The following is a 19,564-nucleotide window of genomic DNA, read 5'->3' as shown; positions in this document are numbered from 1 at the left end:
ACATTTGGATGTACATTAGAATTAGAATATGGTGCTTTTAACGTGATAATTTCCAAAATAAACAATCAAAAGGAGGTTACGTTGTCTCAAATGCTTTTTGGAAGACAGTTTGCAAGGCTTAACCAAGAGTGACTGACTGACTGGCCCTGCCACAGCTGTCAAGTGTGTGCGTGTGTGCATCCTCAAGAAATGCACTACGTGCAATACCAAGAGAAATCAAAGGGGGCAGTAATGTCAACATTAGTCAAACATAAAATATTAGATAAGATCAACAGCAAAACGAGTACAGATAAAACATGTTTAAACCAACAAAAACAATTAGAAATAATTTAATTACATTTACTTTGATAATTAAATCAATAATAACATTTAGACTACTACATAGTTTAGAAGGATGATTTTATTTTCCATACGTTTTTTTAGAGAGTAAACAAATGTGTGTTGTGTGTTGTGTGAACCTCTGGTGTGTGTCAGTACAGTGAGTCAGCTGTGTGAGGCTCTCAGGCAGATTCCGCTGGACTCCACCCTGCTCTCCACTTCACTCGAACAGGAAATGTTCCCTCTGCAACCTGAAGCTTCACGTATGCCGATTATCACACACACTCACACGCCGTCACGTTCAAACTCGCGTCGGTCTGGAAACACGCAGGAAATCCACAAGAAACCGTTTTAGCGGATCTGTGCGGTACTTTGGAGCGTTTTGTGGGCAGAACACGGCGTGAATCCTGATATTTTTCCTCGTTAGTCCCAGTTGGAAACATTCCGGGCGGACCGCTCCTCTGTTTGGACTCTCTGATCCGGTAAGTTCGGTTTGTTTAAGGGTTGATCTTCATATTACAGCCTGAACTAGTTTAATGTTTACCGCAAACATTTCCACGGTTCGTCTCATTAGTTATGTGTTCGTGTGATCACGTTGATGGTGGCCAGGGTGTGTGTGCGTGCGTGTGTGTGCTGCAGTTAACCTGAACCTGAAAAGGCTTTTTGTGATATTGGATATAACGAACTCTTTTGAAACTGTATTGGTCATTTCTCTGGCTTTAGGCCCGTGTTTCAGTCGTTTTGTAAAGCTTATAGTTCACAGAGTTTGAAAATGGGATCATTTGTAATGTGACGAGATAAAAGTTTTGGAAAACTCATGGAAATACATTTCCATATAATCGTAATGTTGTCAGCTTCAGGGTAGAAGCAGCGCCGGGAGACTCATTGGTTGATCTCATAACTAGCTAGTTGCTATGAGACACTCAAGTTATCCTCCTAATGTCAGGCAGTAGCTTTGATAACGTCTGACTGTTGAAAAATATTAATTACAGACAAAGCAAATTGACAACAAAGGTTATACTGTGTGTTTGATCTCGTATTTATGTATTTAATACACCACAAGTAAATCAAAAAGTAACATTGAATGGAAGTAGATCATGTTCAAGCCTAATAATCTGGGCATGTAATTCGTAATGATATAAGAGAATAATACATTAACTTCTAAAAGCGTAACAAATCAATTGACACAGTAATCGAACTTCCATATATTTCACATATTTGGATTCTCTGCTGATGTTTCCCTAGTGAGCTACTGTGCCACCAGGGGATGCTTCAAGTACCACAGGTGGTACTCATACCACAGGTTAAGATACTCTAAACTAATCCATAAAATCAATTCCAAGATAGCTTAATCAATGATCCCATAAATCATTATTTTCACTCCATACAGCACATTCACACTGTCCTGCTTGCAAAGATTATTTTATTTTATTGCAGTGTGCAGACCTTAGTACACTGCAGTAGACCAGTACACACCTGCAAATTGATGTAGTTATCATACACAAATTACAGAATCAGTGAGGAAATTGGCCCCACCCAGCCTTTATTCAACTCTAAACTCTAAAGGTTAGAACCCGATAATGCACATTTGACATTCTCAGCTTCCCTCGTGCTTTTGAGCAACCCCTTTAGGACTGTAGGCACTGTAAACATTGTTGCACCTGTGCAGGTGAAAGCAATGCAGCTGATCCCGTTTTCTGTCCTCATTTAGTTTTACTTTCATTACATATCTTGCGTCTTTCTTTTAACTTGTTTATTTTCGCTGCATTCCACTCAGGTGTGTCACAGTTCTTTTTTGTAGGCTTTCTACTGCTACATCCAAACAAGGCTGACTGTTATGAAGCCTTAAAGAAGTTGAGAATAATGTTTAAGAATTCAGGAGGAGAAATTAAAATTAAATAATAAAGGCCACATAGAGGAAAACAGTATAACAGATCACTGCAGTTGACTTTCACTTTTTCACTCATTTACTTATTAACAGTACAAACCACAGGCTCAATCAAGTCTCAGGAAAATAAGCAAACATCTCGAGCCTCTCCCAGATGTTTTTGATTGTATTGTTTTGTTGGGTGTTTCTGCTCGTGTCCACCTACTGACAGGCTTGAGATGTGAGAACGTGGCCTCTGTGCCAGTGGAGCAGATATCTGAGGGTCTTCTTCTGCTTTTGTTTGGCCGATCGTCAAAGTCAGTTATTTATCACACTGACTCAGCCTTGCGATGACTTGGTGAAAACATTACAGAAGCCATAATCAGATGTTTGTGTATGTTGCGCGGTGGCTTTTGACTTCTGCTAGTGCTCACATCCCTTTAGTCAAACACACACACCTACCGTTCACCCTCTTATCGGCTCACTTAGCCTTAGAATGAATAGAGAAGTGATCAGATCTGTGGGTCATTCTGTCACTGTTTCACTACAGAAACTCTGAAACACATTTTCCATTTTGTGTTTTCCCTCCTGTTGCTTAGTGCTGGGGAGATGATGTAATGGCAGCGTGAGGTGGAGCCAGCTCTTGAATTCCTTCACTGTGCATGGGTGTATTCCCCTAAATGTCCCCATGGAAATTCAGCTCAGAAGACGTTTTGCATTTTCTAAACAACAGAGTAAAAGGAATCTGATTACTTACTTACTAACACACTACATGTATCGTTTATTTTATAGGTCAATGAGTGAACTCAAAAGTTTATCTCATCTTAATACTATAATTGCTCCAATCGCCTCCTTGGCAGAAACATTGTTCATGGGTCCAAGATGTGCATAGGGCGTTTAACAAATTATAGTTTATATTATTTATAGTATAGATGACGATCACAGTTGTCAATGGAGACAACAAAGGAGGGTCAGGGCAGGCGTGCCAGTTGTAATGACCTGATGAATGATATCACAGTTGATATACCCACACACACGACTGATGGGTACAGTTGGGGTGGGGCCCTTTGCTTTAGCCTGCATTATACGCCATTCAGGAAGTGACATGTTTACCCTGAGAGATCTGTAATTGGCACTAGTATTTAGATTTAACCTGCATAGATCTTGTCATACTGAGTTCAATCAGAAATTTTGTATTAAACACAATGTATCTTTTGTTCAGGAGATTTCAATCAAGTTCATTTTTTCGGTCACTGTTCTACAAGCATATTTAAAGGAGCCAGAAACTATCCCAGAAACACATTTTCCAAACTCATTTAAATCTTTCTTTTGTACAGTAATTTATACTAGTGATTAATAGATTTTTAACACAAAAAGTTCCATTTAGGAGTTCTGACAATCTATCAATTCTTGTGTAAATCAAGCCTTTCCTCATCAAGTTAGAGGCATTTCCACCCATGGCTCTTTCCACATGCTTTTCAACAGCGGTCAGCATGAAATCACAGCATAAACATTGAGACCCTCCCCTGTAAGTAAAGAGTGAAGGCTCAATGTCCGATACCAATCCAGAAAGAGGATGAAAATAAATCATTGTATCCAGGGCAAAGGTCTATGATCAACACTGTGAAATTGCCACCCTGTTGCCACCCTGTTGCCACCTTGTTGCCACCTTGTTGTCATTGTAAATATTTCTATAAAACAGTTTCTGGGCCCTTGAATGAGCAATGGGGCAACTGTAAGCTGGTTGTGATGCTTTGTTTTAGTTTCGGATCACACCACATCGTTAATTGTCACATGTTACACAAGAAAATGCATCGCTGCCCTTCAGTGCTTCTGCTGGGCGACAAGCTGCTCCTTCAACACGATTGTTATATGTTATTATTATAAAGCATAATGTTTTCCTTGTTGAGGACCACAAAGGGTTAAAATGCAGTAAAAATGTTTTGACAGTGTGGCATGGGTATGTGCGTGTGTGTATTAATAGTAACTTCCTCTTCTGGTGTTGATAAACTGCATCGCTAAGCAGACCCTTTTTATTCACTGAAACCTGACACACACACACACACAAACAGTATGCAAGTATGATTATTACTCAACGCAAATCCTGCAAAACACACACCAACAACAGCACACACAAGCATACAATAAAACAAATAAAGGTTTCTGGTCTTTCTTGATTGATGACAGCTGGTTTGTGCATTTTTTTGTGTGTGCAAATTTGGAATTGTGTGGGTGTGTTTGTGGTTGGCTTGTGGTCTGCATTATAGTCATTGCACTTTATTGTAAAGCACTTTAACAATGTAAGTCTGGAAAGGAATAATGTGTATTATCATTATTACGTGAGTGTAAAAGTCTTTGTTGGTTCTCTGTGCTTTGGAACAGATGGAACCACATTTTCTGTTTCTAAATCCAATAGTTTTAACATGGATGCTCCTCTTTGCCTCCTCTCCCAGGTGACATGTCCAGGTCAGACTACCCACCGGGGTACGATGACTCCCTTCCCCCAATGTACGGCCCTCAGGGTGGGAATTACCCTCCCCCCGCCTATGGCTTCCCCGGCTTTGGTGGATCCCAGCCAGGCCAGCCGTCTGCTCCCTACCCTGCTGGGCCCAACACCCCTCTATACCCAAACCAGCCAGGGGGGTACCCAAACCAGCCAGCGGGGTACCCTAACCAGCCAGGGGGCTACCCAAACCAGCCAGGGGGTTACCCAGGACAGCCAGGGGGGTACCCAGGACAGCCTTATCCCGCTGGGGCTCCAGGACATGGCTACCCCAGTCCCCCTCCCATGCCCCCCATCATCCCGCCAACCATACCGTCAGATGTTCTGAGCTCAGGTAAGTCTGGGGGTCTTTGGTGGGTTAAAGCAGATCAGTGTTTGCTAAACGGTGTTTGTAACGACCAACATATCTAGGTAGAATCACGTTTGATGGAACTTAGTTAGCGGTCCCGACTTTATAACTATTGAAGCAATTGAAACAACAGACTACTGGAATACAATAGGAACAGACAGAACTGTGGGAAGCAAAAACATACTTGTTGTTGACGTATTGAAAAATAATGCTACGTGGCAAATCTTGAAAAAAAAGTCTTATGAATCTGATTTTAGTTCTATTTATAGAATATTCTTGCAGACTTGACTCCATTACAGCAAACAAGGCCTCGTTTGTTGTTTAAAGGCACCCCAGAAATGTCAATATTTTACAAGCCAAAGTTGTCGTCCTGTTCAGATGGGGATATTTTTGCAGTGCAGCTTTTTAGGCAGCAAATAAAAGTCAGATTCTGATCGAATTATAATATTCAAAAAACAACTTGAGCATTAACGGTTTGAGGTATGATCTGTTACTGATTGGCTGAAGCATTTCCTGCGTTATTCATGAGGGGCGACACACAGCACTTACTGAAGCTCTTTTCATTCGTCGTCATGGTTGCGCTGCTGTGTAAACCTCAGTACAGATGAGCTGTGTGTGCCGTGCTGCTGTTGGTGTTGACGTGTTCATTTTTTTGCTCTGCCAATGCGACAGGTGATGAGGAGTTCGCAGCGAGTGGAAGCGGTTGGGACAGTGTGAGCATTCGACACGCCTTCATCAGGAAGGTATAGCGCCTAACTTTGTCACAAGCTTACAGAAATACACAACGCCCTAGGTCAGTATGATGAATAATGAGTAGGATGAAGTGTGACGTCTTCCTGTTTGTTTGTGTGTGTTTCAGGTGTATTTGGTTTTGGCATCTCAGCTCATTGTCACAGCAGCTATTGTTGCCGTTTTCACATTTGTGTGAGTATACTGTCCTTCATCATGCTTACATGCACACTATGCATGTTTTGTCTGTACTAGGATTTAGGCAACAAGGTGGCGAGTATATACAGTAAGCATGAATGGGTTTCCTTTGTTCACTAAATACTAGCGCTGGCTCCTCCTCTGTGAGTGTTGGAATACTTGGTTGTAACTCGTCATGGAGGTCCTACAATGGCCTTATCTGTGTCAGTCTGCCTCCAGGGCAACAACTCTGACATGTTGGAAATGACGCGTTATTGGCTGCAAGCTCCATTTGATAGAGGTGTTTCAAAGCCTATTGCATCTCACCTCTTATCAGGACAAGTAAACCCACTGACTCTTGGAAACTGTAGCGACTGTGACTGATGATTATTGGTAAACAATGTATCAGTTTTGTTGGACAAGCTTTTGAATGCTTGTTTGAAAGAACAGCAAATACACTTCTCAGGTCCAGCCCCTCTATTCCATGCAAAGTTTAGTTGTTTGATTAAATTGATCTGATACACCAGCATCGATTCAGACCGATTTCAATGTGATTTGGTTTACATTAATATAAAACAGAGTTATTATTATCTAAAGTGAATGTGTGTGTCTTTTTGTATACTTGTCCATGTGTATCATCCTGTTATTTTGATTCTCTCTCTGATAGCAAACCTGTCACACACTTTGTGCAACGAAACCCAGCTGTCTACTGGACATCATAGTGAGTTTGACACTGTTACTTCCCATGTCTCTCTAAATTTCACATCATTTATCCGAATCCAAATTCAAATGATAGTCATATACATGTGTGTGTCATTTCAGTGCTGTGTACTTTGTGGTCCACATTGTGCTGGTCTGCTGTAAGGGCCCCCGGTGAGTGGGATTTAGATTTTTTTATTTTCATCATTTGATTGCACAACATTAAGTGAACTTCTGTAGAGCCTGCAATGAATTTTTCAATCTCTCGCTCTTTAGGAGGAAGTTCCCATGGAATGTCATCCTGCTGTTCATATTTGTAAGTTAACGATAACAAATGGGTGACTTAGAAATGGAGACCAGCCATCCAGTTTCCTCAGTCAAGTCTGATCCTGGACTAAAATAGCTCTCTCAGTGGAGATCTGTGCTGCAGTATGAGGGTTGATGGATAACTTCTGAGTCGAGCATAGAGTTCACTTTCACTGGATTCTGTTCCTTCACTGTCCAAAACTCCTACAAAGCTGAGATCAAACAGATTCCAGCTTAAGCATTTTCCATGTTCAGGAAGATGTCTGAGGGGAGGAATTTAAACCGTGGCCAGCAGCCATCACATACATCGTGATGGTCTAGTAGTTTGTCAGTCTGGAGGTCACACTTGTACAACATGGTTTAGCTCTGGAAAATGTTGGGTGTAAGCAAATTGTCAGGGTTTCAGTTTTTTTGCCAGTAAAGTTACAAAACATATCCAAAAGTGAAAAATACCACTTTTCTTTTTTGAATACTGTTTTTTCATATTAGTCTGGTATTAATTTATCTTCAATAATATATCATTTATTTTACCTTTTATTTGATTTATTTTAACTTTATTATTGACTTATTTAATTTCCTAACTCATCATATTTTAATTCTTACTTGTATTATATTATTTTTTTAATGTATTATATTATTCCTGATTTTGTCATTTATCATACTCTTTGCTCTCCACATTCTTCTTTTATCTGATATTTTCTCTTTTTTACAATCAGCCATCATTTGAAAGGTTCTACAGAAACATACATTGATTGATTGATGTATTGGTCAGTTGTTTCTTTATTTTTCCAGACTCTGGCTTTGTCCTTTATGACTGGAACCATATCCAGGTAAGTAACAAACTTACCTCAGCTCTTTACCTGCAGTGTGTGTGTCAGTACTAACTGTGTGTCGGTATATTTTTAGTTACTACGATACCAAAGCTGTGTTTCTGGCTCTGGGTATCACTGCTGTTGTCTGCATCGCCGTCACCGTCTTCTGCTTCCAGACAAAGGTAGAGTGTGTGCAACTGCTTATCAGCTTAAAATGGCCAGTGTGAGGAAGTGGGCGTTGTCACGTGTATTCAAATGGTATGCCTGTGTGTGTTTGTCCGTTCCTTCTTTCTAGGTCGACCTCACTAAGTGCCACGGCCTGTTCTGTATACTGGGGATTGTAATATTTGTGACGGGTATCATCACAACCATTGTGCTGTCTTTCAAATATGTGAGTGCAAACACATTTGGTTCGTCACTGCTGTTACGCACACTTAACTGCTCCTGTCATGCTGATGATGAGTGTGTGTTTTTGTAGATTTATTGGCTTCACATGCTGTATGCAGCCCTGGGAGCCATAGGCTTCACCCTGGTGAGTATTTTACTGAGCTGCTTAAGAATGGCAAAACTGCAAACTGTATTTAAAGAATTTAAAAAATAGTGGGCAGAAGAATTAGGGTGTACCACAAAATTAAGTAAATTAGTACATTAGCATGTGGATTAAAGAGGTACAGATTCAAGTGTCCCGTGTACACTGTAGTGCTACTCCACATCATTCTTAGATTATGCAATTGGAAGTTGATTTATTTAAGACAGAGGTTTAAGATTTAGAATAAGACACCTCCACCCACACTCCCCTTGTACTCATATTACACAATGTGTCACGTATATTCCTATTCATTCTGTCTTGCACACATACTCGCCTTAATCCGTTTGAACTCTTCTGTTCGCCCTGTAGTTCCTGGCGTACCACACACAGCTGCTGATAGGAAACAGGAAGTACTCCATCAGTCCCGAGGAGTACGTGTTCGCCGCGCTCTCCATCTACGTCGACATCATACAGATCTTCCTCTTCCTGCTGCAGATCATCGGCGCCTCGTCCAAATAAATGGGAGACACAGTCCACACTCCACCTGGGTGAACGGGGGGCAAGACCGTTCCATGATCTTTGTCAAACCTTTCGCTTTGTTGTTGGTTTTCTGTTTTTGCCAGAGGAGTCCGATCTGTCCTCTGCCCAGTTACTGATGTTAGTTTAGACAATTTCACTGTCAGACTTGCCTTGAATTAGCAGACATAAATTGTAACAATAGATGTATAGGTGTAGCTTTACGTTGTGAATCCTGCTCCTCCAGTACCACAACACAGTCTGATGGTCTGGGAGGTACCAACCCTTGATCTTTGCAGGGAGAGACGGAACATAACCAGTGCTGTGGTACACAAAGACCAGGATTCAGTGTTGTCCATCATTTTGGTGTCAATTCATGTCAGAAGTCAAACATTACATTGATATTAGGGTTGGGCGATATGGATACTGACAGTTCATCAGGTGTTGGTAGAGAGAGAGAGAGAGGACATTCTGGCCTACTGTGCTGTTTTAAGGCTTTTTAAGAGTATTTCAATATTCGGCCACTTAAACTCTTATTCTGCTTGGTGGGTGGTATGATCTCTAGTGGACGCATAGCTGATTTGCTGATTTCTTCTTTCTGCTCTACTGTCCACAGGATTCTGTTCCCACCACCATGCACACTGACTGTTGTTTAGAAGCAAGCGTTTAGATCTTCTGAACTAAGCTGAGACTGTGACAAACGCACACAAAGTCAGCTCAGGTAGTTATTACCGGAAATGTCTTTCCTGTTTCTGGTGAACAACAATGCACTGCAGAAACACCACAACATTTGGAGTTAATTCATTGGCTTTGCATTCACGGTGTGTACAGACAAACATGATCACAGCACTCCAGCACAGCAGACGTGTTTGTGGCAGAGCTTCTTCTGTGTAAAGGCTAAAGCAAAGTCTCTCACTTGTAATGTCAAACTGTCACGTCACCCAACCCTTTATGAAACAACCAAAGGGCTCAGATTCAGAACTTGTGGAAGTATTGGTCATTCCTATGCACATAATATGCACTTTCTCCTCAAATCTACATTTATACATTATGCAATTAGATTATCAGTAATATAAACAAATGTACAATATCTATAGACACTGGAATGGCAGCTTTAACATGTACTCACCTTCAGCTAATGTCATCCATTCTTCTTTAAATGTAAGCTTGTTTCCATCTCTATATAACGGGATTGAAAGGGCAAACGTTTTTGTTAAGTGAAAGCCCAAAACTGATGGGGGGGAAATGCTGGTATGAATGATTGGACGTCATACTGCCACAACATAATCATGCCTCAGATCTTGGAACATTTCCTGGCTTCAGCTACCGGCCCGATGGTCTCTAACCTCCTGAGACCCTGTGTCCTCATATGAGGACATTACATTTTTCCTTCCCTACCCCATATACAATATTGTACTTGACTTAAACCTGATGTCCTCATGTCTGGTCATTTTTTGCTCCCCACTATAGGTTTGAATACCACATTGGGTCACTAGAAAACAGACAGGAGGAAACTTGTTATACCCTTTGTGTTCATATTAAGTACACATATGATCACACACACTTCACTTTTTTTAATACTTATCAGGTCCCACTAATCCCAAATATCTAAGAGAAATTGAAAAGGCCTACAAATTAAATATCCGGGTCTCAGGAGGTTTGAATACATCAAGTTACTATTTGCACAAACTAGTGTCCTACTACAAAGATGTTTCTGAGATTATTTTTTGAGATGTACAGGATTATAGTCTTTAAGCTTTTATAGCACCGTTACATTTGTCCTTTTTTGCAACAGTTAGACTCTAGATGAGCACTCCAGGTCTCATGAGACGAGCAGCTTTGGGCCAAACACGGAGTGGCCACTTGAGTCTGTTTGGAGTCAGGTCTCGAAAGTTCAAAAGTTCTTGCTCGTGTGGCGTCTTTCACACAGCAGATGTTTTGTATTTGAAGTTGACAATCAATCAGTGTAGAACAGAGGTCTTCAATAGGGGGGTCACGAAATTTGTGGTTAAGACAATTTTTTTTATTTAAAATTTTTCTTTCAAATAAATTTTTTCCCATCAAATTTAAATGTCTGAATACACGTTAACATGAACCCAACATGGGACAAATTGGGGAATATTGACAAAATTCTGAAAGAATTGACCCCGCGGTCATCGTTTTGTAAAACTAGAGAAAACCAGAAAAGCCAATATCTTCGACAAGGAAGGAGCTAGAGAGCTAAAATTTCAGACATAGCCTCCAGGCTGCAATGGCGTCATGTAGATGGCACTAGGATCATTTGTTGCAAGTTTGGGGCAAATTAAAATTTTGATCAAATTCGGGAAACATGATTATAACCATGGACCAAATGGGTCATTTGTAGAAGGAAAATGCGAGAGCTCCAATATTCCAAACACATCATCTTTATAGCACTAGGCTCATTTGTTGCAAGTTGCTGCAAATTTGAGAGAGCTCATTTCTCTCTGCTGAATTCATATATTTGTAAATGTGACTTTGTAAGAGTCAGCGCCTCTCCAGCCACGAACCTCACCGCACGTCACTGAATAGCTCAGAATTGAATGCACAATAACAGGTTAGCTGTGTTTATACATGGCACTAGGCCCAGTTTGATATAAAACACAATATGAATTATATAGGAGGGGGTCCCTACTCCATCTCTCCATCAGTTTGGGGGTCCTTGGCCTGAAAAACATTGAACACCCCTGGTGTAGAACAATCACTTGTAGAAATACATATAGCTACTGCATTTTCATAACAAATAAAGTTTTATCTGTGAGTTGTGATGTGGTCTATGTACAATTGTTTACTTCACACGATTTTGTGTTTGTCATTTATGCAGATAAGGCATCAAAACAAATACATTTGTCTTCCCATGAAAGAGGACTCCACTGATTTAATATTGCAGAATAAACGTGATCCAAATCAGTGCAAAGCAGCATGAGACTGTATCGATGGATTAAAGTTAAATTCTGGTTCTCAAGTATGCAGGTAGATGTAGTCTAGGCTAAATCAGGAAAAGACACAATAGGCTGCATTACTTACAACAAATCTACACCAAACCTTTGCCCACCACAAGATCATCCTCACATAAACCTCACAAGAAGAGACGTCAATAAGGCTCATTATTGTTTGCGAAGAAGTCAAAATTAATCTCTGAAGAATAGTTTGTCCTAGACTGGAGGACTCTGAGGTCGCATGATGGAGCCTGAGCTTTACATTTGATGGACGATTTCAACAGATTAAATAAATAAAGTGACCTCTGTGATGTCATAAAGGTCGGTTGTAGTTTGGCAAACATTTCAACACCAACAAAAGTGTTGTTGCACACATATTGAACAGTGATTCACATTACCAATAAAGCAGTGAAGTCCCTTAACATGACCCTCCATTCATGGTGTCATCCTTTATAAGAAGAAGGTGCTGATTTGAAAAGGTGCCGATTTGGCTGAATCATCTCAAGTTTCTGGGTGTTAGAGGCTCCATAAGCTTCTGTCAATCCTCTGCAGCAATGTTGTGGTATGGTCCATCCATCATGCCTCTCATATTACCGGTCCAGTTTAACATCCTGCATTTTATTGCGGTATCGACTCCCTTCATAGTCTCCCTCATTTGATGTTTTCATTCTCTGTCGAATCCTCAGCTGCTTCAGTCGGTTTTTGTCCACCTGTCGCTTGGCCAGGATGAAGCCGATTATACCTGTGGGCATGCCAATCATCCTGCAGGAGGGGACAAACACAGATATACAACTTAAATGGCTGCGTGGGGGAAAGGCTGATCAATGGATCTAAAGGAGGATGGAAGAGTTATGGAACAATCTTTTAATAGAGGCATTTATCTGCGTCATTCTGTCAAAGTGACTCACTGACCACCTCCACCCTCGCACTCACTGCCACTCCCTCCGCTCTGCAGATAACAAACTGAACTCTTCCCATTAAAGGGGAGTTTTTCCAAGTGATTGCTCATGGGGGAAATGTTGGATTTCTCTTTAATATCTGTGCCTCTGGATAATGTTTGTTGTAATTTGGCACTATATAAATAAAGTTGAATTGTATCAGGGTCAGAACCACAGAGTTTAAAACACTGAGGATGGTAAAATAATGACGTCGTCATTCTAACGTAAAACAGCCAGGGTCCTACGTAGTCATCTTAATAACACAACAATTCAATTCAACTTTATTTATACAGCAACAAAGGTTATCTGAAGGCACTTAACATACAACAATTCATCTTTTTCCTAAACCCAAGTTGCAGAGAGAAGAGAAGAGAGGAAGCTCACCATGCATAGCCAATCTTAATCATGGGGTTCTTGGCCTTCCTCCTCGGGATGTACTCAGGGCCCTCGTCCTCCTCGAGTCTCTTCTCGTCCCTCCGGCTCTCCGTCTTAGAGCTGAACATGGAGACATGTAGCGGCCGGCACAGAGCAGCCTGTGGCCGCACACACGCGCTCAGTGCCGGGCTCTGCGTGCCGAACCAGCGGCTCCGAACGAAACTGACGCCTGGAGAAGCAAAACATCAGCAAGTTATGACAGAAGGGAACAAACACAACTCCCGACGGGACAGGAGACGGAATTGTATAAATTAGCGAATCCATTAGAGGTGACAGTGTTTTAGAAGGAGGCGTCATTTTAACTCTGGAGTTTACCTTTAATCACTGTCCTTAGAGTTCTCACGTAGGACGCCGCCATGTTTGTTTGGGATTGTGACTGTCAGGCTGGATTGCACATGCGCAGTGGTCTACTTTTCAAAACTGTTGCTGCTGCCATCTAGTGGATAAATGTAGACCTATCGTTATAAATACACACGTGCATTGATAAGCTTGTTTGTCACATTGCATTATTCATCTGTAAGAAATGTTGGTTATGAAGCAAGTTGATAATAGAAAACAAAATTTGTCTGACAGTATTCTCATTTTTAAATATAAATGTATGCGTACACATTTGAGAAAAAGTTAATGTGGAGGGTGGGGCTATCTTGGGGTTCATGCATGTGGCCCTATTATGGGACAGTGCTGTCTTTCATATTCCCCATGTAGAGAAATTGTTAGGTATTCATTTCTATTTGAATGTGATTGTAACAATAAGCCATTCAGTTAGGTATATAAATTGTTTTACAACAATGATTGCAGTGTTCCCTGATGTCAGAAATAAGCAAGTTGTGCCAAACATGAGCCAGGTGTGTGAGAACATTAACATTTTATTCACTGAACCAACATTTTCATTTACGCTTCATCAAAATTTTACAAAGTGATCTATTTTTACACAACAAACGCCCTGAAAGCAGACCTTTGTGCCTCTATTGAACAATAAAGGACACAATAAGAGTGATTATGCATGTCAAAGCTGGTCCAATGACCCAGAGCCAAACAAAAGACAGCAAGGAAATGGAAGGAAAGCAGCATATTTACATACATCAAAGTTTGACTACAAGGGCCTGAATTCTCTGTACAGTAGAGACGTAAACTCAAGTGTAACAACGTTCCAAATGCTGCTGTTATGTAGCTCCTACATATGAGCATTCAGAGACATCATAGCTGTGAGCGTCATGTCTGCAACCAAGGACGTTTTGAAGTCGCGAAAACCAAACAGATGGAGGGACGTGTTCAGTCTTCCAGGTTGTAGTTGGGGTTGACGACCAAAACCACTTCCTCTTCTGTGCTGGCGGACTCTGAGCCCTTCAGCCCCGTCTGAGAGAGCTCGATGAGGATGTGATCCTGGGAAAACAAAGATGGAGATGAGTGACTGTAGCCGCTCAGCAGAGCAGAGGGTTTGGACATGTAAAGCAGAGGGCATTGTGGGTAAATGTTTAACAAAAAGGTGGACTCACGTAGTGCACCAGCCTGTGGATGACTTTCTCGATCAGACCCTTCTTATTGACCAGCTCCTCCTCAGAGTCGATCTCGGACTCGATCTCCTTCAGATACCAGTTCACCACCGCGCTCTTCTTCAGCTCCTCCTCTTCTTCAGCTGTGACAAAGGCAGAGCACAAATTACAGAACGGAAGCAGAACCGAGTGGCCTGAAATGCTTCTCTGGTTGGGATGGACTCGTACCCTCCTCCGCCTTGCGCAGGTGCAGAACCAGCAGGTTGGAGACGCGTCTGTACTCGTTGAAAGACAGGCGGAGGGACGGCTTGGATTGGCTGCTAGGCTCCGCGTGGCCGTTCACACCGTTGGTCCCGTCGCCGTCACCGTGGCCGTTGACTCCGTTTACTCCATTAGGAACGTTGTGCTCTGCAAAGACGGTTCACAATATGATAATGATGCCAGATGATTTGCACGGTTGGGCAGTAGATTTTATTCCATTATAGTTTTTATGATCCATCTGTGCATCGCCGACCTCAGACATCATGTACAAAGCAGTGTGTGTGTGTGTGTGTGTGTGTGTGTGTGTGTGTGTGTGTGTGTGTGTGTGTGTGTGTGTGTGTGTGTGTGTGTGTGTGTGTGTGTGTGTGTGTGTGTGTGTGTGTGTGTGTGTGTGTGTGTGTGTGTGTGTGTGTGAATGAATAGTACCTTCCTCCGGCTGATCCTCCTCCATCTCGTCCTCAGGCTCCAGGTTGACGTCCGGCGTCTCCACTCTGATGATGGACTTGTTCAGGAGACGGAAAGCTTCCTTCACGTGTTTGGGCTGCACCTGGAGACGGAAAGACAAAAATCATGTTACCTTCCAGAATCGAAGTTTAAAGACAGAACATCAGCAACTTTGGTGTGTGTGTGTGTGTGTGTGTACCTCGTCACAGCAGTGCATACGTGCCATCCCCTCAGAGAGGCGGATCATGCTCTCCAGCTGCCGCACCGTGATTCGCCAGGCTGACTTGGAGACACCGCCGGAGCCGTCGCGCTGACGAAGATGCTTGTACTGCTCCACGATAAACTCCTCTGATTCGCTGGAGATCTAGAGCAGGAGACGCTCAACAGTTTATACTCATGGCGATCGTTCAGTTCACTCCCACATATACACAGTGGGCACACACACACCTTCGGTTTGAATTGCCTGGCAAAGAGCAGATATCTGCGGATCTCATCCAGAGAGTACAACCGGTCCACTGACTCCTCCACACGGGTGTGCAGGTCCACAATGCGTCTGGCGATGGCGTAATCTGTAACCTACAAGATTCATCAAGAAGAAATTCATTTGAAGTGTCCCTTTTTTAACAGCAGATCATAAAACAAATGTCTGAGATGGATTAAATGGGAATAACAGGTCATTAGCCGTACCTCATTGCAGTCGTCCACCAGGATGAAGAAGAGGTCGAAGCGGCTCATGATGGGCGCCGTCAGGTTGACGTTCTGCTTCAGGCTCTTGCTGCGGTCGTAGCGCCCGCTGACGGGGTTAGCTGCAGCCAGGATGGACGTGCGAGCATTCAGAGTGGCCTAGAGAGAGAGAGAGAGAGAGAGATGTTAATCAGACAGTATTTTAATTTATTCTTTCTTTATTTGTTGTGGTCTCAATGGCTTTTTAAGTGAGAATAGTGTAATAGAAATAAGGCTGGATGAGCCGTTACCTTGACTCCAGCCTTGGTGATGCTGATGGTCTGCTGCTCCATGGCTTCATGAATGGCCACCTGGTCCTTCACATCCATCTTGTCAAACTCATCAATGCAACACACACCCTGGAGACAAAGCCTGTTATTAACACCCAATAGAGACAACTGAAGAGGAACTGGAGGTCAAGACTTCCCTCATTTAATATCCACTCTTGGATTATGTTGTGTGCTAAAAGTGTGTTCTCCACACACCAGCGCAACCAAACACTGAAACGGATCATTTGGAGTGGTGTGGGTGTGGGTGTGTGTCACAGGCTCAAAGACTCAAACTCACATTGTCAGCCAGCATCAGAGCTCCAGCCTCGATGACAAATTCGTGCGACTCTTCGTCTCGGACCACGGCGGCTGTCAGACCTGCGGCCGTGCTGGCTTTGCCGCTCGTGTAAACTGCTCGGGGACTGAACTCCTCCACGTGCCTGTGCACACAGAAACACACACATTCTTCACTATAAAACTGACCAAAACCCGTGACTTCCAATCCAAAACATTCACAGCAGACAATTCAGGTCAGGTTTGTTGGCTCCATTATGAAGCATGACTCGCATGATTCACATACTTGAGGAACTGGCTCTTAGCTGTGCTGGGGTCTCCCACAATGCAGACGTTGACGTCTCCTCTCAGTGAGATTCCCTCCATGGTCGTCTTGGGAACGCCTCCAAACAGCATGAGCAGGATGCCGCGCTTCACCTCATCGTTGCCTGCATAACCAACGCAAGCGTGTTAGAGATCCACTATGTAGATGCCTTTAGGTTGAGCGACAGAAGCTCCCCAGGACAGACTCAGTGAGAGTTAGACAGGCACTGACCATGGATGGTGGGGAAGAGGCTGGTGCACAGGTTGTGGTAAAGGTTCTTGTCTTGGCTCATCTCAAACACTTTCTCCCACTCTTTCTCAGTCATCTGGCTCTTGATGCTTTCTGCAGTTTGCTCCTCCTCACTGATCTCCTTACCACCAAACTACAAGTGCAAAAACAACAACAACAACTTAACCATTTGCTCTAAAATGCTGTTTTAAGTTCTCAGGTATAAAATGATGTGTGTTTCTTACTCGTGGGTTAGTCGGGGCCACGTTGCAGGCCAAGAAGGCCAGTCTGTATGACAGCTCCCTGACTCCCAGAGCTTTCAGGCCCCTCAAGCCCTCCGACTCAAACCCTTGGCCCCCTCCGGTTACACGGGAGCTGGTCTCCGCCCGCACACCTGCACAGAGGACACAAGGACACACAGTAAGACACTAGACATTCACATATTGGATGCCTCTGGGTAAGAACAGCGCAGACAGTCGTACCCGGAGTGGTGAGCTGAGAGACGTCTGGCACCACTATGAGGGTCCCGGTGAAGTCGCAGCGGTCGCCGGCCTGTGCTGTCTCTACAGCCTCGGCCCTCAGGATGATCTCCAGAGAGCGAGGGATCGACCCGCGGGGTAGCTCGGCCTGGGTCTCCTGGATACGGACCTTTCGTCCCAGACAGAAAAGGTAAATCAGAACTTCAGATTCATCACACAGAGACGTGTTGGCTTTGTATCGATTACACAAATATACACCAAGTTTACCTTCTGGAAGTCGATGAACTTGGATTTGTGGGTGTCGAGGTGGAAGCGGGCACGGTTGCTGCAGACGGGGTTTCTGCAGATGGTTGGTGGAGAGTATTTGAACTGCTGAGGCACATCTTTGATCAGAGCCTGGCAGTCCATGCACAGGAACGTGCCACTCACCTGCAGCCATGAAACAATAAACACACTGTTTAACGTCTCTGTGACCAAGAAGTGTCCGTATTTCTCTTCACATGCGTATAAAGTCATACCAGTTCAGGATGCACAGGGTGTGTCCTCACCACCTGACCACTGATCCTCACCAGTGTGCCGATACGCATGGATGACAGCTCACGGATCCTAAAATACACATGTGTGATTCATATGTAACAGAGATTACAGTTTGATTTTCAGTATTAGATTGCATTGGTTTTTTGTCTTACTTGTGTCTGGTGGGCAGATCCTGTAAGGAAACGTAGAACTCTTTGTTGAGGGGAACGTTCCCGTGATCCCGAGCAAAGTTTCGCACGGCTCGACAGAGGAACGGATACACTCTGAGGGGAGAACAGGAACAAAGCTCAGCAACAACAGCAGAGAACAAGTTTTATGAAACACTATTCTCATCCAGTTATGCTCCCAGTTTGAGACATAACTGGATGAGGCACTGCAGAGAACCTTCGGATGCCGGACAACAACATACTCTAGGTCATAAGCAGGTATGTTGTAAATACACTCAGTGGCCCCTTATTAGATACAACTGTAGAATCCAGTATAACAACATTGCTATCAATCCAGTTGTGGTGAAGCTAGTGTTATTAATCAGCATCTGCATTTCTAAGAACACGCAATTACTGGCTTCGTATTGAAACATAAAAAGAGATCCTAACATGTATGTGAACCCTTATGTCTTTATTCCAGAGGCCCAGTCTCCATGTGCTGCTGGCTCCAGTTTAGAGATAATAAACCACAGCTGCATCACAACAATAGCAGTTCGTTTAAATCGACACTTGAATACTTTTAAATAAGTTCTTTACCTATAGAATTCCTCCTGGATAGTGGTTGCCAGTTCCTGGTTGAAGCCCTCCAGGTCCGTAAAGCTCACCAGCAGAGTGTTCCTCTCAGGCCTGATCAGCTCCTCAGCCTCCCGGACATACTTCACCTCCCCGTCCTCTCCCTGGAACCTGCACACCGCCGCAGACAACAGATTAACAACACATAACACACAACATGACACAATACAAGGCATGGAACTGCTTTCCGTGTGTCTGGAAAACAAAGCGTGGTATTTCGAGACTTACTCTTCCAAGAAAGCCTGGAATAACTTCTGGCATTTCTCAGCCAGCTCGTCTTTGACCGTCTCCCCGGCATTTTCCGCGTTGGCAGCAGCGACGTCCATGCTTGAAATCAGTGAAAGTGGAACACAAAAAGCTGAAAATGGTTGACAGGGACACAGCAACAGGCTCTCCTCTCCACACAGCTCGCGGGAGAACACACTTTGCGGCACAGTTTCGCGCGAAAACGGGATCACGTGTATTTTGGCGCGCCGCGATCGACCAATCACGCGCGCGCGTTGGCGACAGCGTCTAGAGTGTTCAACAGCGTAGCCAATCAGGAGTGGCGATGCAAAGGGACCCGCCCGCTCAAATTATTGTTCTCTCTCTCTCTCGCTCTGTCTCTCTCTCTCTGTC

At 43.3% G+C, this 19,564-nt stretch overlaps 3 protein-coding genes across 3 annotated transcripts; 1 reads left to right on the top strand and 2 right to left on the bottom strand.

Moving 5' to 3' along the window:
- Window positions 1-478: 478 nt before the first annotated feature.
- tmbim1a (transmembrane BAX inhibitor motif containing 1a) lies at window positions 479-11,589 on the top strand. Its single transcript, XM_076162203.1, has 12 exons — window positions 479-800; window positions 4,639-5,022; window positions 5,710-5,780; window positions 5,897-5,961; window positions 6,611-6,664; window positions 6,766-6,816; window positions 6,919-6,958; window positions 7,741-7,778; window positions 7,855-7,942; window positions 8,056-8,151; window positions 8,239-8,292; window positions 8,659-11,589. Exons 2-12 carry the CDS (start codon window positions 4,644-4,646, stop codon window positions 8,806-8,808), a joined length of 1,086 nt encoding a protein of 361 aa, XP_076018318.1. The 5' UTR covers window positions 479-800; window positions 4,639-4,643; the 3' UTR covers window positions 8,809-11,589.
- On the bottom strand, window positions 11,575-13,512 carry LOC143010061 (uncharacterized). The gene is made up of 3 exons (XM_076162204.1): window positions 13,451-13,512; window positions 13,085-13,304; window positions 11,575-12,524 (listed from the first exon to the last, which is right to left on the bottom strand). The coding sequence occupies exons 1-3, from the start codon at window positions 13,491-13,493 to the stop codon at window positions 12,353-12,355; spliced, it is 435 nt and encodes a 144-aa protein (XP_076018319.1). The 5' UTR covers window positions 13,494-13,512; the 3' UTR covers window positions 11,575-12,352.
- Window positions 13,513-13,989: 477 nt separating this feature from the next.
- On the bottom strand, window positions 13,990-19,364 carry mcm6 (minichromosome maintenance complex component 6). The gene is made up of 18 exons (XM_076162090.1): window positions 19,175-19,364; window positions 18,911-19,057; window positions 18,320-18,430; window positions 18,149-18,236; window positions 17,898-18,059; window positions 17,634-17,799; window positions 17,397-17,545; window positions 17,155-17,305; window positions 16,906-17,047; window positions 16,624-16,765; window positions 16,308-16,415; window positions 16,021-16,176; window positions 15,781-15,909; window positions 15,533-15,697; window positions 15,316-15,436; window positions 14,857-15,036; window positions 14,632-14,771; window positions 13,990-14,518 (listed from the first exon to the last, which is right to left on the bottom strand). The coding sequence occupies exons 1-18, from the start codon at window positions 19,270-19,272 to the stop codon at window positions 14,408-14,410; spliced, it is 2,466 nt and encodes an 821-aa protein (XP_076018205.1). The 5' UTR covers window positions 19,273-19,364; the 3' UTR covers window positions 13,990-14,407.
- Between the last annotated feature and the right edge of the window lie 200 nt (window positions 19,365-19,564).

The sequence above is a fragment of the Genypterus blacodes genome, unplaced genomic scaffold (assembly GCF_046128005.1).
Source record: "Genypterus blacodes isolate CSIRO-AG114 ecotype Tasmania unplaced genomic scaffold, CSIRO-AGI_Gbla_v1 ptg000120l_1, whole genome shotgun sequence".
Lineage (NCBI taxonomy): Eukaryota > Metazoa > Chordata > Actinopteri > Ophidiiformes > Ophidiidae > Genypterus > Genypterus blacodes.
This window is presented reverse-complemented; position numbering and strand designations above follow the sequence as displayed.